The sequence below is a fragment of the Grammomys surdaster genome, unplaced genomic scaffold (assembly GCF_004785775.1).
Source record: "Grammomys surdaster isolate TR1022 unplaced genomic scaffold, NIH_TR_1.0 125941, whole genome shotgun sequence".
Classification (NCBI taxonomy): Eukaryota; Metazoa; Chordata; class Mammalia; order Rodentia; family Muridae; genus Grammomys; species Grammomys surdaster.
In genome coordinates this window covers 3,208,693-3,235,816 of record NW_021620763.1, presented here as the reverse complement: position 1 = coordinate 3,235,816, position 27,124 = coordinate 3,208,693, and the positions used below count along the sequence as shown (strand labels likewise).

Here is a 27,124-nt window from a genome sequence, read left to right as displayed (position 1 = left end):
TAACTTTGTCTTAATACGAACATTAAACCACACTGAAATAACAATTGCCAATATCCTTTTGAGTTACATTTTTTTAAAAAGTGAAACCACTAGATTGAAGGCTATGAGAGAATTGAAGATTCAATTTCACTTTAAATTCCATTCCTTACTATATAAAATAACTCAAAAAGTTTATGAACAAAGACAAGTTTAAAGCCAATTATATTTGTGTCACAGTACTTAATGATAAATTAACTCTGAAACAGAAAACCAGTTACTGTAGAAAAGCAACAATTCAACTTCTGATACTACAAACACAAATTACAAGTTTGTAGGTCTTCACTAATTATTTCACTTAGAAAGACATGTTTATAAATCCAAAGAAAGTAAACTCCAGATCTAACCCAGGGCTCTGAAGCCCCCTTTTGTCACTGTACCTGTAAGGAGGCCTTCTGTGTATGTTGAATAGCTATCTGTAGATGCATGCAGTATATATGTTTTCAACCAATTTTTGTCAACAATAAAAAATCATTTTAACTTCTAAAATACAGAGGATCAAAAATATAATGTATTTTCCCAAAGCAATGCCATAGGATTTTCTTAAGCAAACAAATAAAAATTACTAGTGAACTGAACCAAAGACAAAGTGTCTGACAGCCAGATGACAACTGGCCAAAGACAAAGTGTCTGACAGCCAGATGACAACCGTATTTTCAAGGTAATGACTGTCCTCTTTTGGTTCCCTTTATTTTGAGAGTATAACTTATCAATATAAACTAATAGTTGGACTTCTATGAAAAAATAAGAGATATTACTCTATACAACTTTTCTAACTTTTGTCTTTACAACAATTATTTTCTAAATATTAAAGAATAAAACAAATAACCTCCTCCCCAGAGTTCAGAATTTTAAAAAATAATACTGGAAATATATCTTAGAATTAAAATAAAAGCTAAGAAAATTTATTTGCTATTTTAGGGTTCAAGGTTTTGAAGTGAACAGTACAAATATTCTTTCCTCCTAATTTCTGGAAACATGTTTAACTTAGAGGTCATTTTAGACTAAGTCATTAGCCTTATTAAAATATTCTTACCAGTTCTGTCGTATGACTCATGACATGTTCGTGCAATTTCTGCCCCTAGTTCTAAATAGTGACCAGCTTTATCCTTTCTGGAACCATCTGCTCCAAGTGCAAACATTCCCCCAGCAAAGCAGGCCAAATGACCCATCTTCCTTTCCAAGTGTCCATTCTTCCATTCTCCAATAAAGACCAGACCTCCCCGGGACTTCTTAATAAGATGCTTTTCTATAGCCTACAAGAAAAAGATAAACGACTTAAACACAAACTGTTTTAGTTTTAACTGTCAACTTGAAACAAGCTAGAATCACCTATAAAGACAGTCTTAGTAAGGAATTATCCAGAGCAGGTTGTCTGAGGCCATGGCTCCTCTAGCAGGCATTGTCTGGATTGCTGACTGAGGTGAGAAATGTGTCAGCACCATTTCACAGGCTGGCCTGGACTGTGTAAGAGAGAAAAGACCTGGCTGAACAAAAGCACGCAGGTATCAGGCAGGAAGGGCTCTCCCTGCTCTTGGCTGTAGAGCGATGCTTTAAGTTCCTGACCTGACACAGTAAAGGATTGTAACACAAGATTAGAAGTCAAATAAATCTCCTCCCAGTGCTATTTTTTGTTAGGGTAGTGTCACAACAACAGAAATGAATCCAGAACACAAACTGTGAGTGTCTGGCCTTTTATGTCTGGATCTCTGGTCATCAGAGAAACCTTGGCATTATGGTATTTTATAAAGTAGTAACTTTCACAAACTGGGAACTTAGTATATATAACCTGGAAAAAACATGCTAATCACTATTATAAGACAAAACAGAAGAGGTGAGACATGGCCTTTGAGTGCTTTTCTACATGGTATTACCAAGAAGATATAGCTTGTCTTCTTGAGTTGAATGAGATTCATAATAATTAACTGACTGAGATCACCTTAAGAAGTTAGAACCCAAAAGGTTTTATCAATTCATTTTCTATTCCAGACAACAAAACTGAACAAAAGATTGAATAAGTTAAGAGAAAAGGATATTTTAGTAAGTGGTTAAAATTGTTCTTAATTTTTCATGTAACTATACAAGTTAGCAAAATTATCTTCAAAAGCATAACCTTGCCCATGGTAAGGCTTTCAAAACTAGTTGGAACTTGATATACACATTCCTTAACGCCTAAGGAAATTGGCTTCTCACAGTATGGTAATTTGTTTTGAATGTTTGGTCATGGATAAAAGGAGACAACATCAACAGGCTACTGTCCTGGAATAATGGGGATAGCAAAAGAAATATTTTATACTAAACTTAAATATAAGAAAACATATAGTATAACAATCACATTTCATTTTAATAATGAAATTTTTTTTATGAGCTTTGCTCCTCTGGACTGTGGATTTAAGAGTTTGCTGAGATGGGTCACACTTTTCTTTCTGAAATAAGAGATGTATTTTTCAAGGATTAATTCACATTTTAATTATGGGTTGTTTTCTGACAAGTTCATTAACATAAGCTCTAGAAGACATTCACCTTATGTTCCCTGTAATAACAGTGCATGCTTTACAGAACTGTAGGGAGTATACCCTCATCATCTCATGCTATAATGTACCATGCACTCAATAAATAACTTTATAAATGTTGGTGCTCTTGATAATTAAATCAGACAGATAAGGGCAATAAAAAGTAGCTGATAATCGAATGATAGGGATAACCACTGGATTTTAAGTCTTCATTAATTTTTAACCACAATACACACATACACACACACACACACATATATATGTATATATATATATATATATATATATATATATATATATATATATATATATATATTTAAAAGATTAGTCTTTGGAATAGAAGGGCTAAGTTTTTCATACTTACAGGCTGAATGATATTAATATGGCTTGAACATACACAATAACTGCCTAGAGACGTCACTATAATATATTTTTGATTTTTGTTTGTTTTTGAAAGAGAGTCTTACCATGAAGTTCAGGCTAGCCTCAAACTCACAAACGTCTGCTTGCCTCTCTCTCTGTTCCAAGTACTGGAGTTAAAGGTGTACACCACCATATCTGGAGAGTTATGACTTTCTACAGAATACTTACATTGTTTTGTCATTGGTGGCACAAATCTTAGTATGCTCTAAGATAGCCAAACATGCTCATTAGCTTACTGGGACTAAAGACTGTGCTTTACATTCTTAACTACCCTTGGGACTCTTAAAATTAACTGTACTGCACTCTTCTCTCTAAAGAGTTTAATAGTTTCTTATATAAAATGCCAGCTTTTGAATGGCAGTCAGGAATAATTACATTACTCTCAAACATCTTCACTAGTATTACCATGGCCTCTTAACTGACAAATGGCCATTAAGATGTATGCTTTGTATATACTTTAAAAGATAAAGGAACTGACTTTAAGTTTGATCGAAAACCTATAACAATTCTAAGTTGAAGAAGCCAGGACTCTGGGAATCTGTAGAGTGGAGGAAGCAGGATGGGGGTATAAGCATCTGAAACAGAATGCATTCAATGTTACTTTACAATTCAAAAATACTTCCTCCTAACAGGAGTATTTGCTGAAGATAACAGTGAAAAAATTGTATACTTGAAATCACAATGAAATTTGACCAATTACTGTTTTTATAAAAATAGTAGGAACCCATTCTAAATTTAAAAACTAATAAAAACAGAATTGATAAAACAAATATATAAAGCCATGTTGTACATAAAGTAGATGGTATATCTAATGGATAATAATTTAAAATTTTAAGATTAACTTTCACAACAATGACACCTATCACAGTAAAAAAAAAATCTTAGGTCACACCCTTTCAGGATCATTTTCTAGGCTTAAATTTTAGCAGGAGAAAATAAAATTTCACAGCTTTTCAAATTTTAAGGCTTCATTAAAAAGCTTATAAATCACATATAAATTTAGATTCTTTATTAGATTTTAATTTGATTTATTAGTTAACATATTCCCTCATCAAATGTTTATTAAGTGACTACAATGAGCAAAGTCTGTATTACACATTAACTTCCATGTCAGAGTATTTTTTAAAACAATGGTAGTAAATCAGATACTGACAAAGGATATAAAATGGGTAATAAGATCTTAAGTTTGATTTTTTTTTAAATCACAAAACTACAATGATAAAAATAGATCACTATATTAGAAGAAATCTGCTATATTAAAATTATTAAGGACATACAGATTTACAATGGGTCAGAAAGTCAGTAATTTTTGTTGTTGTTTTGAGACAGGGTTTCTCTGTGTAGCCCTGGCTGTCTTAGAACTTGGTCCATAGACCAGGATGGCCTCAAACTTACAGAAGTCTACCTGCTTCTGTGGAATGCTGGGATAAAAGACGTGTGCTATCACTGTCTAGCTATCAGTAATTTATTAAATAAATAACATTTTTCTATTTTGTAATTTTTTTTCTAGAAATTTTCAAAGAATTAATTGTAGGTTTTAAACTGTCATACATATATACTAAACAATAGAATGCCGTGATGAAGAAGACAGGCTCTGTAGGCCAACAGCTCAGTTCTAGACTCTCACCAGCTCTGACCGTCACCAGCCACCTGACCACTGCCACTGCATCTTCAGGTCTCCATATGTAAAGTGGTCAATGATGCAGTGGAATCGTCCATGTAAATGAGCTCAAGCATGCCTGGCACGAGGAAAGCACTACACAAGTAGCTACCATTACAATTCTTTATTCAAAGATGCAATGTGTAGCCTTAAACCATCACCACTTGAAAGGAGTATTTACAGAAGGATGAAGTCAGAAGCTTTACCAGTCTCTGTAGAAATTAATCAAATGTAATTAAAATGAAGTATTATATATTTATAAATATACTCACCTAACTATTTTAAACTGTTACAAATAAGACTTAATGTAAAGATTTTCTGTTAAAATACTAGGAAACTCAACAGTGAATAAGCACAATGTTTATATATAGTACATCTACTTCCCAGATGCCTATAATAAAATGGTTACATGTGTCCAGTCACTATCTAGTACTCAGTACATATATATATATGTATGTTCACTCTAAGAAAAGACTCAAACAATAATCACCTCAACAGCATCGTCATACATCCTTCTTGCCTCGTGGTCTGTTTTATCTGACATCAGCCATGCTTTCAGTAAGTATTCATAAAAACTATCTCCCAGACCACCAACTGATGTATGATCTGTAGCAAAAGAGGAAAGAGGTTATGAGTGAGGGAAAAAGAAGATAAAGACAATTAAAATAATAATATTTTTCAATAATAAAGACCACCTAACAGATTAATTAATCATAGTGGTATGCCTACTTTCAACATATTCCAAACTTAGTCAAGTAGGAGTACAACAAAATACGTATGTCTAATCTTCCAGAAAACCTTTTTTCCTCTACAGGTGGTACTTTAGATTTATGAGTCTTTTTCTTAAATTTCATAGTTTGTACTGTCGTCCACCCAGACTTTTGCAGATGTAAAATAATTATCTTTTGCTAGGCAGTGGTGGGCATGCCTTCAATCTCAGCACTCAAAGGCAGCATAGGCGGGTGGACCTCTGTGAATTTGAGGCCAGCATGGTCTACAGAGCAAGTTCCAGAACAGCCAGAGCTACATAGAGAAACCCTGTCTCCAAAAAAAAAAAAAAAAGGAAAGAAAAACTACAACAAAAAATCTTTTCTATACTAATGGCTTTAAACACACAAACCATTATTAAATGACAGTTATATTTGATAATAAACAAAAAACACCCACTTCTAAACATCTCTATACAACAATGTCTAGTGGTAAAGTCCTGTTCCAAAGTCAAGGACCATTTTGTAATATATTTTTCTAATATAATTAGCTGTTAAATTCTGTCCTTAATTACTATTCATATTCAATACATTAGTACAGAATGTTTTTTCATGGTTATACTATTAACTATCACTTACACTTTTAAGCACACTCTGTCATCTCTCACTTTCCACAAGTCTTGCTGTACACTGCAGGATGTTATTATAAAATTCCCACTGTCTATACAGGGAAAGAAAAACACCTTACCACATGTGACCCTCCACCAGTCAGTCAGACAATACTAGCACAGGAAGGTGAGGATGGTATTTAGCAGTTTATGAGGAAAATTTGGGCTCAGAAAATGTCATGTTTTTATCTTTTTATTTGTGGATTTATTAGCAGTATAAAAATCTAAGTATAGCAGAAGAGAATACAGAGAATACGTCTGGTTTTCTTAGGCAGATACTCTTAAAATTCAAAATGAATGAGTCATAAAGGAAAAGTTTTAACTTCCTATGACCCAAAACGTGAAAAAAAGAGATTGAATAGGAAAAGGTAATTGCAGCATATATGACAGGAGAAAGATAATGTCCTAAGCAAAGACTTCTGACCAAAAAGTAAGGCCAATGAAAGGACACAAAAATAACAACAAAAGAAACAAAACTCAGTTATTACCCAGGAAAACATACTCAATTCCAGTAATCTGAGAAAGGCCAAATTCTACTGAGAAAGCAAGATTTGACTACTATCTAGCATGTCCCCAAGAATATGTTTAGAGTTTTATACACTTATTTATCTGTGGATATAAATAAGCATATGCACCACAGCATGTGTGCATGGGGACTATTCCGTCTTTGCACCAAGTGGGTCCTAAGAATCAAATTCAATCCTTAGGCTTCAAGGCAAGTGCCCTTGGCTGCTGAGTCCTTTTGACAGTCCAACAAGTGAGTGAGTAACACAGAGAGAAATAAAGAAAGAAAATGTTATTCTATCCACTCTTCCATCATCCACCCACCCATCTATCTACCCATCCGTCCATCCATCTGTCCATCCATCCATCCGTCCATCCATCCATCCATCCATCCATCCGTCCATCCGTCCATCCATCCGTGGTGCTAAGGATTGAACCTAGGGCCTTGTATATGCCGGGTAAGTACTCTACCACTGAGCTACATCCTCATGCTTCCTCAAGCATTCTAAAAGACTATTACTATCCAGTGCTGACAATATAGTTCATAATTGTTGAGAATGGAAGTAAGTAGCAAAATTTAATATATGCACCTAGTTCTGGAATTACCTTGTAACAATATCTGAAAAACCCAAATACTAGTGTAAGAAAAAAATCCATTATAGAACTGTTTTCATTTGTAAAAAGTTTAACACAGCCTGAAATATCTAGGGAAGTCGATAAATAAATAGAGTATAAATATAGTACAGCGCAATACATGCTAATGAAAAGGAATCAAACATGTCTGTAATCTCACATTGAAGGATATCTATTTTTACCCGGTTAAGTGTGGAAAGGGAACAGGCTCAGAACAATATTTATAGTTTGACATTGCTAAAAATTATATATTGAGGAACGTTAGGGTACAAAGTCTTTGAACAGAATTGCCACTGTGATTATCTCTGGGGGGAAAAGCTTTACATTTTAACTTCATATCTAAATACATTACCTGAGAACATGTCATTTTATGTAACCCAAAATCAAACTATTATAGAAAGCAACAAATGGGTCAAAGGGCTTGAGCAATACATTGAATGTTCATAATTCACATATACCTTAAACACCATTTTATTTCACTATTTTTTTCTGAAATCATAAGCCAATATGTAAATAAATTTTTAACAAGATACATCCATACAATCACACAGCTTTAAATGTACAACATACCCAGCATCCTAAAGGACTTTACATGACCTTCAGTTAAACTCAGTCCCTAAAGATAACCACTTCTCTGACCTTTCTTACCACATTTTCTAAGTGCTTGAATATACAATGTCCATCTCCTTTAACTGAGATCTATTAAGTTAATGCTGCTAAGAACCATTCTCTTGTTTTCTACCTACTATGTAAAGGAAGGTTCCTCTGTGAGTCTCTGGAAGTTAAACTGAGCAACATAGAAGATGGCTGGAGGGGAAGATGGAGCTCTAATATGATAGCTTACTCAGTTTCAGAATAAATATATCTACAGCTACATTTCTAGTGGGTTACAAAATAGAGAATGTTTACATTTAAGAATAGATGGCCATTAAAAAAAAAAAGAATAGACGGCCAAATGATGATGGGCTTATAGGGTAAATTATACTTTTTGCTTAAAAATACCCTTCACATTAACATTTTATCATCACGAAAGCCATAAAAGCCTGTTCCTTATAAACACTAAAACAATACAGAAATGAAGACGTAAAGAGTCACAGTGTGCGTATGCAATGGGATAGACTGCCAGTCCTCTGGGGGCTGTTTAGTAATAAGCACACAAACAGCAATGTTACATCTGGAGAGGAACTATTTTACAACAGATAGATCAAAATGATGGCTCAATGTCACTATCAATTTTATTTTTTTTATTTTTTTTATTTATTTATTATATGTAAGTACACTGTAGGTGTCTTCAGACACCCCACAAGAGGGCATCAGATATCATTACAGATGGTTGTTAGCCACCATGTGGTTGCTGGGATTTGAACTCGTGACCTCTGGAAGTGCAGTCAGTGCTCTTAACCACTGAGCCATCTCACCGGCCCCACTATCAATTTTATAATCTCAACTTTGAGGCTATGTGAAATTAATTCACACAGAGCTGTTTCCCCTTCCTCTGCCTCATCTTTTCTCACCCTCCACCAAGGTCTTAAGGACCATGAGGGTTGTTTGCTGTGTTTATACTTTACTACTCTATTGCATAGCTCTTGCATTGTCTAGCTTCCCAACAATGACATGCATCAGCACGCATCTCCTCTTGTCCTCACAGGCTTTCCGTCCAATCTGATCAACTCTAGGCACACTCCACAGCTGTTACTGTGAGATCTCTTTTCTTGCTCTCCATAGTTGCACCTATTCTATCTTCAATCCTACATCTTAGTCTACACAGGATTTGCGGAGTAACATTCTTAAATAAATTCCTAGGAAAGAGTATGTCAGATAAAAGGTCTTGTTTTTTAGAATGTTTTTACTATATTGACACTTCATTTTATAATACATGGGTATTAAGTTCAAAGGCAGAAATAATCTTCCCTCAGAGCTTCTTCAAAGTATTGTCCCAACACCATCCAAGTCCACTCTTACTAGTAAGAGACCTGATGCTATTCTGCAGGCTCAGTGTATCCCCACTTCCTCACATTCAGCTTCCCTTGCTGAGGCTTAGAGTCTTCATTTTAACACTAGCCCCATAAAGTACTACTACCATTTCATAGTCATTGTGCTAGGCACCATGCAAACTAAAGACAGCTATGTTTCTGTTCTGTGATAATTATTTTCTTTTATTCTTGGTGATTATCTCTACTCTTCTCAGTACTCTCTTGACTAATAAGGTTCACATTAGTCAGGTTCTAGAGAAATGGTAAATTTTTAAGCCAAAGAGTTTTAGAGTTATTTGCTACTTAGCAATAGACAACTAATATGTTGTCTTTGGGGGCTAATGGCCACATAAGAAATTACTTTTGGTGTCACGGTGGTATAGTTCACTGAAAAAGAGATAGAAAAAGTAAGCCAGGACTTTACTTTTATAAAAATGGAACCAGAAAGTTCAAAGGTTCATATTAAATTGGAGGAAATGGGAAATAAAATTCAAGAACTAGAAGAACATGTTATCTGGAACACAGGTCAAAGGATCAATATAATGGACAGTGCCTTTTCCTGAATTAGAAAAAGAGGTAAAACTAAATGAATCTATGAGTTCACTGGTAAAGAGATTTTTCTAAATGTACTTGGGATGCAATCAGGGTTCAAACATACTAGGCAAGTGCTATCACAGAGCCACACTCCCAGTTCCATCTGTACTTTCATTTTGAGCATAGGTCATCCGGGTGTAGTAGAAGAAATGGAAAGATGGTGACTATGATGAAGTTACTAGCATGTGATAGGAAATAGAGTGGTAACTGCAGGAAGTAGGTAACTGTAGGCATTGCATTGTATTGTGTTGTGTTATGTTGTGTTGTGTTGTGTTTGTAGGTGGTTGTACCATACCTATATTCCCCTTTCTTTGCTTCCTATCTGCCAAGAAAAGAACATCTCTGTTCCTCTACAATTTCCCCATTATAATGAACTGAAAAGAATTCTTTCATTTAACCTGTTTTCAGATATTTTAGTCACTATGACACAAAAGCATTACAGTGAGCCCCACTCTAAAACTACTAGAGGACACTCTCTTAGAACTTGAGAGAAAGAAAGAAAGAAAGGAAGGAAGGAAGAAAGAAAGGAGGGAGGGAGGGAGGGAGGGAGGGAGGGAGGAAAGGAAGGAGGGAGGGAAGGAGGGAGGGAAGGAGGGAGGGAGGGAAGATAGACTGATCTAGGAGAAGAAATGGCATATATAAACAGCAATAATACACAAAGAAATTAAGAATTTGAAACAAGTCCACAGTAAGGCTAGGACATGGAGCAGTGAAAAGTGTGTCACATTGTTTTTATAGCATTCTGAAGGAGACTACAACAATGGCTAATTCTAGTTGTTAGAAAAATACAAAGAATGAAGACAGTATAAAATCTAAGGTCAACCATTGAATGGAATATATACATGTGTGGATTTCAATCAGTGAAGAAAAAACAAAAGGGCAACCCAGAGTGGTATTTTAAGAATACACAGTAAGTAGGAAGACAGGAAGCTATTAGGAACTGCTGGGGTGGGGGTGAGGTGACCAAAACAGAGCAACTGTTGTGAGGCTAACCTTGCAATCTAAAACAACAAAACTACAGGACAAAATAAAGCAATGGTTGTTCCAGACAGTCAGCGTCAGACAAGGGCGGATGTTAATTTCTTAAAGATGGAAATAAAGTGAGTCCTGCTTGCCACAAGCAGTTCCTTCAAGAAAGTTTGCAGGCAGAGAGCCTGGAACAGTGAACTTGATCAAATCCTGTAGGTCCCCTGAACTGAAAAAATGAAGCTGGGAGTGAAATGATAAATTAGTACATGAAAGAGGAGTACAGTTTCCTTGAATGGCTTGGGTCCCAAAACCCTGCAGAAATGACATTCACACAGGCATGAACAGAAAAGCTGAGATCCAGGTAGTCTAAGTACTAGAATGGATGAACTGCAGCACCTCCAGAAGCTCACCATTTTTGTTATATACAGCTGAACAGTTCTTATATACAGCTGAATAAGGATGGGAGATTAGGTAATCTTAGTAGCTGTAGTCTCTATAGAGGAGCAGTCTTGAGACTGTAAACATCTTGAGGGGGAGCAAAGAGAAAGATGCTGAGGACACTGTTGGCTGTCAACACCTACACATGGACCAGAGGAAGGCTTTGCCACTCTATGGGGCTGAGGCATTGGGGCCTCTGTCATGGCCATGCCTATGTCAACAACATACATTTATTTAGAATTTCACCCATTCTGTACAGAGGGGAAATTTGCAGAAGAGAAGAGCACTAGAGAATTACAAGGATTTCTCCTTGGGTATTCAGGATATCAAGCAGTAAATATACATGAGAAACCTGTCTAAGACTAGGGTAAGAACTAGGACAGAGCAGGGAGAGTTCTCATTCTCCCTTCAAGGTTTCCTGCCTAAAACATATGCTGCATTTACCCTTTCCCCCAGTATCTATGAGCGTATGACTCCTCCCCAAGGCTTTCCTGAACATAAGGACACACACATGTCCAAGTCTTACTCACCCATGGCTTTCCTGAGCTTTCCACCATCATTTGAGAGCAGAGTACAGATGAAAGCAACATGCATGAGCATACTGCCATGCCAACTAACAACTGTCAGTGCTCAGACATCCTGGCATGGTATGTGGCAGTAGACTGGGTGTCTGTGCAAGACTGCTTTTTGGGATAAAGCCTTACGTCTTGCCTCCTGGAACTAGGAACCCTTCTGTGATGTTACCTTTGTGCTTGAGTACAAGTCTCAGCAAAGCCTCACTGGCATGTATGGTTTCCCCATCATGACTGCTTTCTTTAAGAAAGGATTTATTTTCATTTGTATCTAGGTGTCTATGAAGGAGAGAAAAGAGGGTGGATCTCCTGGAGCTGGAATTACAAGATGTGGCAAGCTTGCCTGCTGCATATGCTGGGAACTGAACTCAGGTCCTTTGCAAGAATATCTAGTGCTCTTAACTAATGCACCATCTTTCCAGCTTTGGTGATTTCTATCCTGCATTGGACAAAAGAGGCTCTTTGAGAAGACTGAAATGAACTGGTAAGATTAAATAAGCTGAAAAGGCTATATTTTAGTGACTACCAAAAAGAGCTATTTTCTGTTTTCCTATGCTTTCTATTCTGAGGTAAGAAAATGGAATCCCAGGAATATGGTCACAAGAAACCATGAAAGAACTGGAGGAAATACTGTCTAGTGAAAATGAAGACTACTAAGAAAGTTCCTATTATTACCAGTTAGAGCAGAAATACTCATAATTCACAGGATATACAGTAAATTCTCAGAATTTTCTTGCCTTAGGAGAAGAAATAATGAGCCCAGGTCTGAACAATGTACCAGAGTCAACTAACAAATTGCAAAAGCAGGACAGGAAGAAAGTTCAATTGTCTTCAGCCAACTTAACTACATCCCTGAACAGACCTCAAGATGCCCAGAAATTTAAAAAAAAAAAAAACAGTACTGTAAAATCCAAAATATGTGCCATGTAGCCAAATATTAACAGATACTCAGAGAGTCAGGACAACAACCAAGTGAGGGGGATAAGAATGGATATAGATGGTATTAATTACACAGAAAAAGATAAGAGGTTAACGATTATCACTGTAACATATGTCTAAAAAGTGAAGATAAAGAAGACATAAAGGATCCATGTTGAACTTCTAAACATGAAAACAGAATATCAGAGATTTAAAAACTGCTAGATGAAACTAGCAGATGACTAGGTACTGCACAGGTAAGGGTAGCTGACCTGGAAGATTTACAGAAATATTTATTTAAATATAGACACACACACACGCACACACACACGGGGGTGGGGGTGGGAAGCACACATGCACTATGGAAATGTCTATGACACTAGCTGAAGAAGGCCAAGGAAAGAGGATGTTTAGTTAAGGCCTGTTCAAGCTGTACATGAGAGCCTTTCTCAATAAAGTAAAACAAAGTGAAACAAAAGACCCCTAAACCTTAGCAGTTTAGCTCAGTACTCTATAGAGGGCCTACTAGACAGCATATGGCCTTGGGTACAATCCCCAGCAAAAACAAACTTCAAACTTGTTAATTAAAAAAATTAACAAAATATTCTTTTGCAAAACAGAAAGCAATAAAAATAAAATAAAAGCACAAAAATCAGCTGAGTGGAATCTCTGAAGGCAAAGGAAGATAATAAATATTATTTCAAGAAATAATGGCCCAAATCTTTTAGTTTGATAGTAGCTGTAAACTCAAGAAAATGAAAGCACATTGTGTCATAATTTATGGGATGTTACTAGAATAGTATTCTTGGGGAACTAGTCTGGAACTTACCAGAAAAAGAAGATCCCTTCATTAAAAACCTCAGCTTCAACCTCAAGAAACTAAATAGCAAAGCCAAAAAGGAAAAGAAAATTTAAAAAATTAAAAGGAATGACATAAACAAATTCTGAGAGACAGAAAAATATTCAAAATCAAGAACCTGACCAAAGCTTTCTCGGTCCAAGAACTTGAAAGTGTAGTTAACTTTTCCAGAAGAAAAGCTTAGACTATGTGGTTGGCTATGCTATTACATTTTATTACATTCTTAAAAGAGAGGTGACACAATTCTACACAAACTCTTATCAAAACACTAGGAAAAAAATGCTTCACAGCTAATTCTATGAGGTCATCATTACAATGGTGCCAGAATAAGATAGGAAGGAAAAATAGACTCATAGAGCAATTTCCTAATAAAGTCAATACTACAAATTTTAAAGGAATAATATATCATTAGTAAACACAAATAGTAAGAATGACAGATTTACTAATCAAAATAACATAATTAATATAAGTCACTATACTAACAAAAAAAGGTGAGGGTGGGCAGGAAAAGCACTTGGTAAAATCTACTGTTCCCAATACAAACTTCCAGCAAGCCTTACCACCATAAATTCCTTAATTAACCTAGTAATAGGAACCTAATAGACAAATAACTGACAAGCAAACAGAACATGCAGCTAACACCATACAGAACAATGGAAACCCGATTTCTTCCTAAAACCAGGAGTAAGACAAGAATATCCACATTCTTACTCTTCCGTGTTAATTAATTGGAAGGATCCTATCAAGTGTAATAGATTAAAAAAAACTAATTGTAAACAAATAAACCACAACCAATTTGGAAATAAATAAGTGATCTATGATTAATACATTTAAACTAATTTATTTCTATGGCTAACTAACATTAGATACTCAAATAAAAATGTATGTATAAGGGCTGGAGCAATGGTCAGTTGTCTAGTAGTTTAAAAGGATGTGCTAGTCTTGCAACGGACTTAAGTTCCATTCCCAGAATTTATGCTGGATGGTTCACAGTGTAATGAAAATGAAGACATGGCCACTCCAAGGTATAGCTGAGGGAAAGGACTGTACTGCAGATAATGAGGGAGATTACAGCCAGAAGTATCTGGAAGACTCCAAACTGAACTTGGCTATGGGAGTGTGAAGGTAAGAGCAGGGAGAGGAGAGAACCAAGAGGAGACAAGAGCAAAACAGGGGGCTGCTGAGAATCAAAGAAACCAGGCCAGTGGGTGGCTGAAATGGCAAGGTTCTATAGGAAAGAGAAGCTGGGAAGAGAAGAGAAGTGGCTGAGAGGAGCCACTGGTACTGAAAGAGCCTAGAGGCCAAGCAGACACTTTAGTATGCTAAGACACTACAGTTAGCCATTTGTCCTGGCAACAACCACTTGTAACTCCAGCTCCAAGGGATCCAGTGATCTCTTCTGGCCTTCTGAGGCACTAATACACACATAGGTCCACACACACATTACCCCTCCCACATATTTTTTTTTAAATCTGTTAAAAATGCCTCCCCCCCTTTTGAGACAGGATTTCTCTTTGTAGCTCTGGCTGTCTTGCAACTTCCTCTGTAGACCAGGCTGTCCTAGAGCTCAGAGATCCTCCTGCTTCTGTCTCCTGAGTACTGGTATTAAAGGCATACAACACCATTGCATGGCAAAAATGCGATTTATAATGGTATAATATATGACATACTTGCCATAAAACATGTCAAAGACATATGCCCTGAAAATTACAAAGTAGCTGTGTAAAATTATAAACTAAATAAAAGTAGAGCTAAAGGCACTTTCTTAATGGATTAGAACTCTGACTAGTGTTAAAAGAGTCAATTCTTCTCAAACAGATTTAGAGACTCAACAGACCTAGGCAAGATGATTCTCAAAGGAGGGCAGAGATTGGGCTCAATGAAACGCTTGCTTAGCATAGGCGAAGTCCCAGCTACAGTCTCCAGCACTACAAAGTCAATGAGTGAGTTAAAATAAAAGCTAGAAAAGCAAAAACTTTAAAAAAAAAAAAAACTCAGAGCATCAGCACAGCTTGATTTCAAGACATATAATAAACCTTAATATTCAAAACAGCAAGGTGGTGTCATAGGCACACATCATCAGAGCAACACAGCGGAATAGAATCCAAACCCCATACCTAACTATACAGGCAGCTGGCTTTAACAAAGGGGTAAAGGCACTAAGTGAAGAGAGCCTTTTCAACAAAAGGTGCTACCTTATTTGGATATCTATAGGCACAAAATGAACTTTGATCTGCTGTAAAAAACAGACTGATAAAAAAAAAAAACTTTAGAATATTTTATACTGTTTAGCACTCCTGAGAATGAAAACACACGCCACATACTGAGAAAAGGCTTTGTTAAGACTATTTCTCACATAGCCTTTGTAAAAAAAATACATACATACATATATATATATATATATATATATATATATATATATATGTATTATATATATATATATATAATTCAACAATTAAAACTTAAACTGGGTGGTGGCAGCCAACACCTTTGATCCCAGCACTCAGGAGGCAGAGGCAGGTGTACCTCTGAGTTTGAGAACAGCCTAGTCTACAGAGTGAGTTCCAGGACAGCCAGGGCTACACAGAGAAACCCTGTCTCAAGGGAAAAAATTAAATATTCCAATTAAAAAAAAAAAAGCAGTACACAGGAAGTTTTATCTAACAATGTACCAAAGATCTTTAATACATACTAAATGACTTTTAATGTCATATAAAAAGATGTTTAACAGCAGTCATTTGGGAGATACTAATTAAAACTAAATGAAACTAAAATAAGGCATGGCCCAGTTATATCCACTGGAAACAGAGTCGTGAAGGCAGCATAGCTGCTTGATGCAGTTCTGGCAAAGCTGCACACACTGCTGCAACTGCTGTCCTTCTAACTTCTGGGGTTGAGTCTCTACGTGTTGCATTCTTGGGGACTTTCTGCATTATTATTCGTTTTATTTTTTTTTTCCCTGAGTAAATTCTATGAGTGTTTTTAGGAAAAAAATCCTAAAATGAACTTTATCTGGCCACTATCTGGAAGTGCTCTGTATGCCTTGGAGATCATTAAGAACAGACAAGCCCATAACTAGATGAGACTATTACTCCTGGGATCTTCTTGAGGTATCTGCCACTATGCAAGCTCAACAGTATGATTGGTACAGGGTAAACAACACAACTGACAAACTTGGACTGTCCAGGAGAACAGGTTACAGATTCAAGGTCTCTTTTTATTATGGCTTAGAGCTCTCTGAAAATGTTGTTTAAAGATAGGGGGTCATAAGAGTATACCCTTGGAGGAATAGAACTCAGTAAACAAGATAGATTGACTAAAATAAATGTCCTACTTTATAGCACAGATGATAAGACATATAGTAAAAGAAGTTAGGTATTAGTATTTGCTATTCATAAAAAGACCGGTTCAGATATTTTCTGTTTGTCTGCAGTGCTTTCAAACTGCAAACGCTGCCAGCCTACAAGCAGGCTGTCGCATAATAAATGTGCTTGCTTTGGAGGAGACATTCTTTAGATTCCTTAAATTGGCGTTATAGAGTTAATAACAAAATAAAGTCTGTCTTGTTTATATTTTCTAATTGTGACTGAACTTGTAACCCTGGACATGTAATGAAAAATCAAACACATAATCTGTATTTCTTGGACTAAAGAAGCACCTGATGGCTAGTCAATCAGAGCTGCAACAGTCAGAGCTGCGAGACTTCCTTTGAACACTATCATTTGACTCGCTCCTCCCTCCTCTCCCTGATTTCTGTTTTGAGTGTCCAGCCCTGTCCCATGGGGCCATGGTGAGGTAACTCTGAGCCACACTAAGGGCTGAAGGCCATGTCTAGGTTATGGCTATGCAGCGGCAGGAGTCAGTGTCCATGGTTTATACCATGTTAGTGTTTATTACCACTAGAAAGCATGTGGACATCCCTGGTAGGGCATCCACCAGGGAACATATGGATGTCCAGTCCTGCTCCTCACTGGCTGCAGTGATCTGGAGAGCTGGCCCCATCTCTCATCAGTGGCAGAACTTATGAGTACTGATGGACCCCTCCTTCCCTACCCAACACCTGAGGTAGAAGGGCCCTGCCCTAGCACTGGTTGTAGCATTCAGGGGAGCTAGCCCTGATGGCGAAGGCATTAGGCAAGGGTGTGAAAGCAGGAGGGAAAGTTGGCTCAGCTCTTCACAGGCTGCAGCACTTGGGAGTGGTCCCCTCACCTTAACTGGGCAACACAGTGGAGCTGGTTCTGAAGGTGGGTGTGGATGAGCACCAAGGGGATGAAAGCAGGATAGCTGACTCTGCCTCCTGCTGATGGTGGCATTGGGTGGTCTGGTACAAGCAGTACTGGAGAGCTTGCCCTGGTGGTGTGGATCAGGGAGAGCCAAGCATGTTGACCAGTTCAGCTGCCACCCACGCCCAGATCCAGGGCTCTGAGTTGGCCCACCCCACAATCTACATCATCTGTGAATGGTTCAGATGTGTAAAATGGCCAGTCCTTGACATAGGGCAACAGCAGGATGGCTGGGAGGAGTTCCAGTGACTCCAATATTGATAGTGTCACAGAAGCCAGAGGCCTAGAAACAGATCAATGACTCATTACAATGAACATTTGTAAGTGAAGATGTGTGGACAGAGGGATATACTGTGGGACACACTGTGACACACTACAGCGTCCACAATGAGATGTTTTCTATGCTTTTTTTTATGTTTTGTGTGTGTGTGTGTGTGTGTGTGTGTGTGTTTACTTTGGGGTGGAGGTTACATGGGTGAAGGGCAGATATGAGGGGATGAGGAGATGAACAGGACTGGAGTACATAATGTGAAACTCACAAAGGAATTAATAAAAACATTTTTAAAGAGACTGGTGACTGAGTGTTGGGACTACTCAGAGGAATGCTGGAGGGAGTGTAAGATGGTATACAGCCCCTCTGAAAATAAACTGGCAGCTTCTTCAAATACTTGACATCCACTAAACAATACTGGACACATCTTAGGTATCCACAAGAAGTGAGAGCACATGGGGCCTTCATGAGACTATTAACACAAGCTTTATTTTTAGCTATCCCTGAGAAAAACAATTCAAATGTCCACCAACAAGGTACTAAACATAGAAATTACAGAAATATCACACAATGAAATATTATTCAAAACTAGTGATATATACAACAAGGATAAATTTCAACATAATTATAAAGAGTAACTGAAGCCACATGAAGAACACACCTTGCATGTGGCTGTAGAAAATGCAAGCACATGCAGAGCAGACTAGTGGCTTCCTGAGGAGGGGAGGGGAAGGCTATGACAAAGGGAGCCCGAAAGAACATGAGAAGATTTTTCAGAGGCAATAAGTATGTTACCTATTTGATTGTTGTGCTGGCTTTCATACGTGTGATATTTTAGAACTTGCCATTAACATTTTCTAACAGCTTGTTACTAATTATATCTTAATAAAGCAGTTTTTAAGCAAAGAAACAAAAAGGATATTTCGAGTTAGAAGAAACCCAACAAACTTAAGGTTTTTTTTACCTTAGATTTTTAGAACGTCAAGACTTTCATATTGAAAATTTCAAAACTCTACATACTTTGATACTAAAGATACCTATATCTAAACTAAAATTGTCAACAAAGTTGAAAATAATCAAAAGAGAGGGTTGTGTAGAACAGGACGATCATGCAGAAAATCTGAAGAGAACAGAGAAAAGGAAAGTAAACTATCAAAGTAACAGAAGTGAGAAGGAGTGATCCAGCAGGAACTGGAAATCATACATTTACGCTAACTCACCTAAAGGACTTCTGACCTTCAGCACCACTTGGCTGACTGCATGAATGAAAACAGATGGGCAGATAAAACAGAAGGACAACGTCCAGGAATTGCTCAAATCCCAGAATTGCTTCTCATTTTCATAACTTGATTTAGTGTTCTTTCCTGTAACCTAAAGCAGATTTCTAAAAATCTAAGTTCCCCACTGTTCAACTTTATCTCTCACAACAGATAGGGAGAAAACACAGAAAGCTGGAGGCAAGATAACGCAGAAAATTCCTTCAATTTATTGTGCTTTCTTTATCCTTTGATTGCTAAGGACGAGCACCTGTTCTCTGTAACAGTACTTCTGGCTCTGAACCCTGACCACTTCAGTCTCTTTCTCATGAGGCTCCTCCCTTTGTATTTGTAACTTTACCCTTCAACTGTATCTGCTTCTTAGCATTTGATACTTATTAACTTCTTAAAATAACTAAATCATCTTTCTTGACTATTACTCTCCTGTCTGCTATCTACTGGGTGTGCCTATTGAAAGGGGAAATCCTGGGTGATGCCAGCTTTCCAATGGCAGCAGAGTGATAAATGTGCTCCTCGCTGAAGCTGGGAATACTGGAGAAGAATGGCTTAAAGGGAAAGGTATTACAACTGGTCTGTTGAATCTGGGGATGCTAGTTACATATCTAAATGAATCTAACAACAGCAACAACAAGAAGCAATCGAATAGCAGGAAATTCTGGGAAAAGCTAAGTTGGATAACAAGCTATTAATTCCTGAAAGCCAGTTTACTCAAGTATATATATTAATAGTTAGATACACTGCTACTTTAGAGATAAGGTGAACATTTAAAAATGGGGGCTGGGGAGAAGGTCAAAGCAGACCCTGTGGATCGGCAAGCAGAAGAACAAAGGAAGCACAGTGTAAGGTCCTGGAATGTATGTGGCACAGTGGTAAGAGCAGGACCTCTACAGCCAGTCTGCTGTGCAAACCCTGCCTCTGCTCTGTGCTTAATATCTGTGTTACCTTGTGCAAATGGCTAGACTTCTCTGCATTTCATTTTCTACATCAATGGAAAGAAAAGGAAAAATAGCATTTGCCTCCAAAAGCTGTGTGTAAGCCTGCAGATCAATCAATGAATCAGCATAAACTGTTTAGAACTGTAAGTTCATTAGGCAAATATGAGAGGCATGTTTAAAAAACGAGGAATGATCATGATTTTTACATTTACAAATTGATCAACTGAGATAACATCTATAACTTTTCTTCACTCTTTCACTAGTCATTTCTTCAATGGCTTCACTGTGCCAGCCCCGTTCTAGGCACTAGGGATAAGAAGGGAGACACTTTGCCTTCATGGATCTTTTATTCTGTTGAGAGATGAAAAAATAAGACAAAGAGCAAACAATAAGGACCACTATGTATCAGACACTATTTCAAGTATTTTACACATAACGCTTATAAAACCTCATAAAGTATATTATTACCCACACTGTACAGAGGAAGAAACTCAGACACAAAGTGGGTAAATAATCAGGTCACAAAGCTGGAATGTAGCCGGTGTAAGTCAAATTCAGCTTGTCTGCTTAGATTCTGTGTTCTCAGTAACTATATCCATGAACAAAGGAGTATACAATGTATGGATTTGGTAATCAGATGTCTAAATTTTAGAAGGGGTAAGCAAGGAAGAGTCATTTCTAAGGCAACTTAAAAAGAAAACCTCTGTAGAGAGTGAGAGGATGAGCCATGTGAATTCTATCTCTGGGGAGTCTGTTCTAAGCACACAAGAGGGAGGTACAATGGCTTTGTGATTAAAACAAACAAAAAAACTCTACAAAACAGCAACAACAAAACAAGCAAGCAAACAAACCTGCACGGTAGACACTAGAAACCGAGGTGGGTTGTCATTGGAGATAGAATACAAACACTTATTAGAAAAGAGATCAAAGAAGGCTCATTAAGACTTCCAGACTACACTCTAGATAGTACAGCATAAGGTCATTGGAGAGTCCCACAATGCAGCACAATTTATAAAGGAAAAAGTAACTGGTTCCTATATTAGAACAGAATGAAGGCAGTCCTAGGAAGACCAATTAGGAGATGTTATCAGTTTATCATGACTATTACACATACTTGAAGAAACAGCTTTAAAAGGAGACTTATTTTTACAGTGTCAGCAGTTACACTTCATGGTCACTGCTGCCATTTTTTCTGCATTGTCAGGAAAGAATACTAGGTTAAAAAGCTGTGAAGAAATTCTAAATCTTCCTATGATATCATGTATCTGGAGACTGTATTCAACAGTTTGAAACAGGAAGTATAGTTTCCAGTTTTATTTATGATTATAATTGTGAGTATGAGTGTGTGGGTATGGTATGCACATAGGAGAGAGGACAAGCTTCAGGAGCTGGTTCTCTCCCTTCACCTTGAACTCTGAGGATTGAATTCCCTAGGAGAACAACAGAGACACAGAAGTTCAACCTTTTACTTAAACTGTTAAACAGAAAAACCAAGGTTTGCACTGTAACTGCAAACATTTTACCCATTCTAATCTTTCAACAACTTTAAATTTAGTCTTATAAAATTTAATGAACTACTAGTGACTGGTTTCCTATATTGCCTTAATTTTAAATCATTAAATGACATAGGCTAATCAGTGAACTTAAAATTAGAGAACTAAAATAAAAAAGAAACAGAACCAATGCTTTGCCTTTAAATTTAGGTTCCTTGAGATATTCTTTTATATCTGTTGCCAAGTCCTTATCCTAAGAGTAATTACTAGCAATTACTCTCTGATTGCTATGTGCATGTCGGACATTATCATCACTCTAATTATAATACAGTTAGCCAAAGCTGAATGGTTAACTTTCCGTTCAATTAAATGTTTGTTTTGCAGCCTATTTATAGATATGACAGATGTATACTGCTCCAAGATAATGATGGAATTTGATACACTTTCCAGAACTGATATAAAACATACAAAAACACAAGAAAGAACAAATCAGACAATTTAGTAGGGTTTCAGCTGCTAACAGGATATAAGGGTAACTTGCTAAGGTTTGAAAAATCTGTCTGCCAAAACTCCCAATGAATAGCATTCTCAAAATTAATAACTGCTGATGAAGAATATTACAAAGTAATTCAAATTTATTTTGTGGAGAAAAACAGTGACAAATGAGTTCTCTGTTTTGATCAGGCCTCTTCTTATGGTGAACTATGCATAACACAAATGGTGTCCCGGACACCACTGTCAAGTGTGCTAGAAAGTGATACTGGTATGTTCAACAAGTGAGCACAATCACTATCCATTCCTGACACTTTCTCATCACCACAAATTGAAACCTTGTGCAAACAACTCTTCATTCTCTTCTCTATTCCACTGTTCTGTTTTGCTGATTTGTGTTAGTCAGGGCTGAGCCATTTTATAAAACTCCTCCATTTTGGATGAACTGTGACAATACAATAACCACAGTAATGTAACTCTTAAAAGTTAAGTAACTTGTCTCTCTAGGTTCTTGACTGCCCTCCCTGTAGACGGAGTAATGGTCAGTACCAATCCCTTCTTGGGACAGGGCTCTAATGGTACAATTACTTCATACCAGTGTACCACCGGAAAGTGTTCTAGTCGTGATAATAATGTTCCCAGAGATGGGCAATCTTGACCACTACCCATTCCTGGAACTCTTGCACATCCTACATGTCCCACTATCTCCCTACCATCCCCAGGGCCAGAATGTCCAGCAACTGAACCTCTAGAGGACAAATCACATCTAAAGCAGCTTATTTCCAGCTCCTAGCTTCTGCGAATACTGGGCTATAAGCATCTGAGTCTACTTTCCATGCATTTGGTAGCTATTCATTTGGTAATTCTGCTTACCTTTTAGAAACTGCCAGGACTTTACTCTAGCTGAAAGATTTGTAGTGACCACCAGAAATGACAAAAGCTCTAATTGTCCACATTTGCCAAGGCTTGCTTCTGTTCTTCTGATTACAACCACTATGGGGGCTGTGATGTAGGGGGGACCTATTTCACTGTAGTTTTCTTTTGCATTTCCATGAGAGCACTGGACAGCTTTCATTTACTTACGTCCTTTTGTATTATCTTCTTGGGGAAAATATCTATTCAAATAATTTGGTCTGCTTTTCATGTATGTTGCCTTTTTGTTGAGTTACAAGATTTTATATATTGTGGAAATATACCCTCATCATGAATGTAGCTCATTTGGTAGGTTATCTTTAACTCATGATAGTGTCCTTTGATGTACAAAACTTTTAAATTCTATTTCTATCTAACTTATTTTCCAATGGTTATCTAGTTTTGGCATCATATGGAGAAATCTAGTGGCCTAGATATTCATCTATGGGCTTTGCAGCTTAGTCACTTAAATTTGGTTGTATTTTTTAAATCCTCTTTGAAATCATTTCCATAGATGATATAAGTAAGAGTTAATCTAGTCTTTTTCAAACCCTTGTCAAGTTCTTCTTTATCAGTTAGTAAAGAGAAAGTGGTATTGGTAGTACAGTGATACCCACAGCTGTTCTCTGAAAGGAGAGCCTTTTACTTTTTACTGTTAGGTTTCTAAACCAATCTAATTTTTGTTTCTACCAGAATTTGAAGATAAAGCTCTAAATTACCGAAGACACCACACTTTTCTGACAAAGGATGTGGAGGAATCAACCTGGAACTGACCAGGAACTCTCTTCCCTGAGGAGTGGCTCTTATAGGATTGAATTGTGTTATTCAACCTGTGCAGGGACAGGAACAACTGGTAGTCCTGTCCAGCTGTGATGCCAATGAACCACAGCAATGGATGGGCTCACAGGATATCCACAGTGGTACAGTAGCAGTACTTTTACCTTTGGAGCAACCAGACAGCTATCTAACTGGACTTAAAGCTTGTTCACCAGGAAGGAATTCACCAGGAAGGAATGCCTGGTACTGTAAACCTAGCCAACTATCTATGGATAGGTTACAGACCTGAAAGAACCATAGACTGCTAGGTTCCCAAATCAATGTATTTTCTGGGTTTTTTGTTTTTGTTTTAAATACTCATCCTTGTATCCACAGAAAAGTGTACCTTTCACTCCTCATCAAAAGATTCATCTTGCACTGACTGCTCTTCCAGAGGTCCTGAGTTCAATTCCTAGCAACCACATGGTGGCTCACAACCATCTGTAACGGGATCTGATGCCCTCTCCTACTGTGTCTGAAGACAGCTACAGTGTACTCATACACATGAAATAAATAAAATAAATCTTAAAAAAAAAAAGGAACTTCTTAGAATGTTTCAAAATTATTGCAACTGTAAATAATTCCTAGGTTCAGTAAATTAACTTTATAATTTTTAAATTTTTCCAGAAATAAACCAGGTAACTGCTAGATTCAGAAGGCATAAAAATAGTAAGATTCTTTGAAACACTGGGTATACAGGGGTTTTGATTTGCTTTACCAAACTAATAGTCACAGAACTGTGCTTCTGTTTAAAGTGCATTGATCTGACCATGGGCACAGTGAAATGGTTAGCCAGAGACTCCTCTAGGGAGAGACTACAGAGAAAATCTACAAATACCAGACACAACTCCTTTAAGCTAAACAGGACTGACTTACTGATCATCTGTTTTGCTTTCTGAATTAACTTTTGTTTTCTTACATTAGCAATCGTTAAGTGAGCATCTATTTCTTATGCTCTTATAAGACATCATAATATGTCTTATAAGAAAGAATATCTTATTATAAAATTTGCTTTTTAATTATTATAAAATATAGATTAATCTTTATATATGATTAGTTTGATACCTTATGCTTCTGGCTTTATTTGGCTTACATTGTAAGACAAGCTTCTGAGTATACATGCAACCTCTATTTCACTTTTTATGTTTTCCATCTTAGGTACTTATATAGTTATACCATGTAACATATATACTGCCATGAGATATTGTAGAAACTGAGCATAATTTTCCCACATTTGAAATTCCAAATAGTAATGAATACTTAAGAAGTAAATTTTACAATCTGATTCGTCAAAATTACTAAGTAGGCATCCAATCCAGTCACTCGTCTGTAACATAAAAAAAATTACATCTTTGTTTTACAAATGCAACTATCAACCTTTTGCTTTTTCAAAGATATTTCCATTCCACATAAGCATTAGCTTTAATAATTTCTTCAAAGTAAAGAGAAAAGTGAACTCCATGAACTAATGGAGGGGAAAGTACATGAGAAAAATCAAGAAAAAGAGCGACTTCCTGCAAAGGAGCCTGCAGGACAATCCCTGGCAAACCTCTTCCAGCTCCCGGTATTTAGGCTGACAACATTCTTACCTGTATTTATCTTAGTTTCTTTACTTTTTAAAAGAGAATAACATTTATAAAAACCATAATTACTAACACTGTAAGTTCAACATTTCCACAATTACTGTTTGAAACCCAATACCTTCAAAGATGAATTCTAAGCTAATAACTATTAACATCTTTCCAGCAGGGTGAATAATTAATTATCTCTGCAGTTTCACATTAACTAGTACACTTCTCTATTACATTTATCATACTATATACCAACTACTTCTAAGTACTTCTACCTACCCTGCTATCCTGAGCACTCCATAAAATCAGATCAAACTCTAATTCCTTCTCCATCTTTAGTCTCATACAGCAGCTAGTGAAGAACAGATGCATGATACCTTTTTCTTATATGACTGACTAGACATAGTCTGTCCAATGGCAGCTGTCCCCTTTCCAAAATTTACAAAGTTATGTTTATTCTGAACTCCTCACACACGCACACAAATCTCAAGCAGTACTCTTATTTATAGGAAGATATGAATAATTATTATGCATTGTCCCTCAAACTGTCAACCCATATTTCAACAAAGTACAAAAAGATACAAAATTAAAATATCCTGGTGAGACACCTTAGTGATGCTTCCTTTTAACAAGCAGAAACTCAACGTAAGTAACTAAGGGAGTCAGAAACTCACCGATGGCAGCAGCCTTACCAGATAACTAGCAGGGTCAGGCCTAGGTTTGGGGTTTTAATTCCACATGGCTCACCTTTCACCCTATCAAGCAAAGACCTTTTAATAACCATTTTAACAAGTCAGCAGTTGCACTACAAATACTTACACTGACCCCAGCGCCCTGTTCTTGGGTTTAAATAATTTGGATAAAGACCATTTGGGCGTTCCATTTTCTGTAGTAGTTTCCGAATGTGCATGACCTAATCAAAATGAAATTAAGAATGGAATTAATAAAAACAGGTGTCATCAAGTTTCCATTAGTCTGTGGCTTTCCCGCCCTTGGAACCCGCAACCACCTTCTACCTTGTGTGTGGTGGTCAGGAAGGGCTTCTGCTCCTTAAACGATTTCTTAGTTTTATTTATGGATATGTTATTATTTAAAACTCAAACAATAATAGAAGTAGCAAATAAAAGAGACCAACACAAACCTCACCCATATATTCAAGATGTATCCCAGTATATATTAAAATACAAGAATAAAAGCAACTTCAGAGAAATGAAATCAAAACTTTCTGTGAGAAGTATTCATTTTGATTTAGTAAGTGATGAAGTAAATGAAGTAAAAATCAAACTGTTGAGTTTAGATGCTCTCAAAATAAAACATTCTTTAAATTCTTAAAGATCTCCCTGAGGTTAAGAAAGGGAAAAAAACAAAAAAAACAAAAAAAAACAAAAACCAAAAAACAAAAAACAAAAGAAAGCTAAGCGGTGGTGGCGCACGCTTAATCCCAGCACTTGGAGGCAGAGGCTGGCAGATTTCTGAGTTTGAGGCCAGCCTGGTCTACAAAGTGACTTCCAGGACAGCCAGGGCTACAGAGAAACCCTGTCTCGAAAAACCAAAGACCAGCCAGGCAGTGGTGGCGCACGTCTTTAATCCCAGTACTTGGGAGGCAG

The 27,124-nt window shown here is 36.9% G+C and overlaps 1 protein-coding gene across 1 annotated transcript in view; it reads right to left on the bottom strand.

Moving 5' to 3' along the window:
- Man1a2 (mannosidase alpha class 1A member 2) overlaps nt 1-27,124 on the bottom strand; it is a 132,018-nt gene that overhangs the window by 27,817 nt on the left and 77,077 nt on the right. Inside the window, exons 8-10 of the mRNA XM_028752999.1 lie at nt 26,337-26,430; nt 5,123-5,238; nt 1,073-1,292 (exon numbers count right to left, since the gene is read on the bottom strand). Coding sequence (XP_028608832.1) covers nt 1,073-1,292; nt 5,123-5,238; nt 26,337-26,430 — 430 coding nt within the window. The remainder of the gene's footprint in view (nt 1-1,072; nt 1,293-5,122; nt 5,239-26,336; nt 26,431-27,124) is intronic.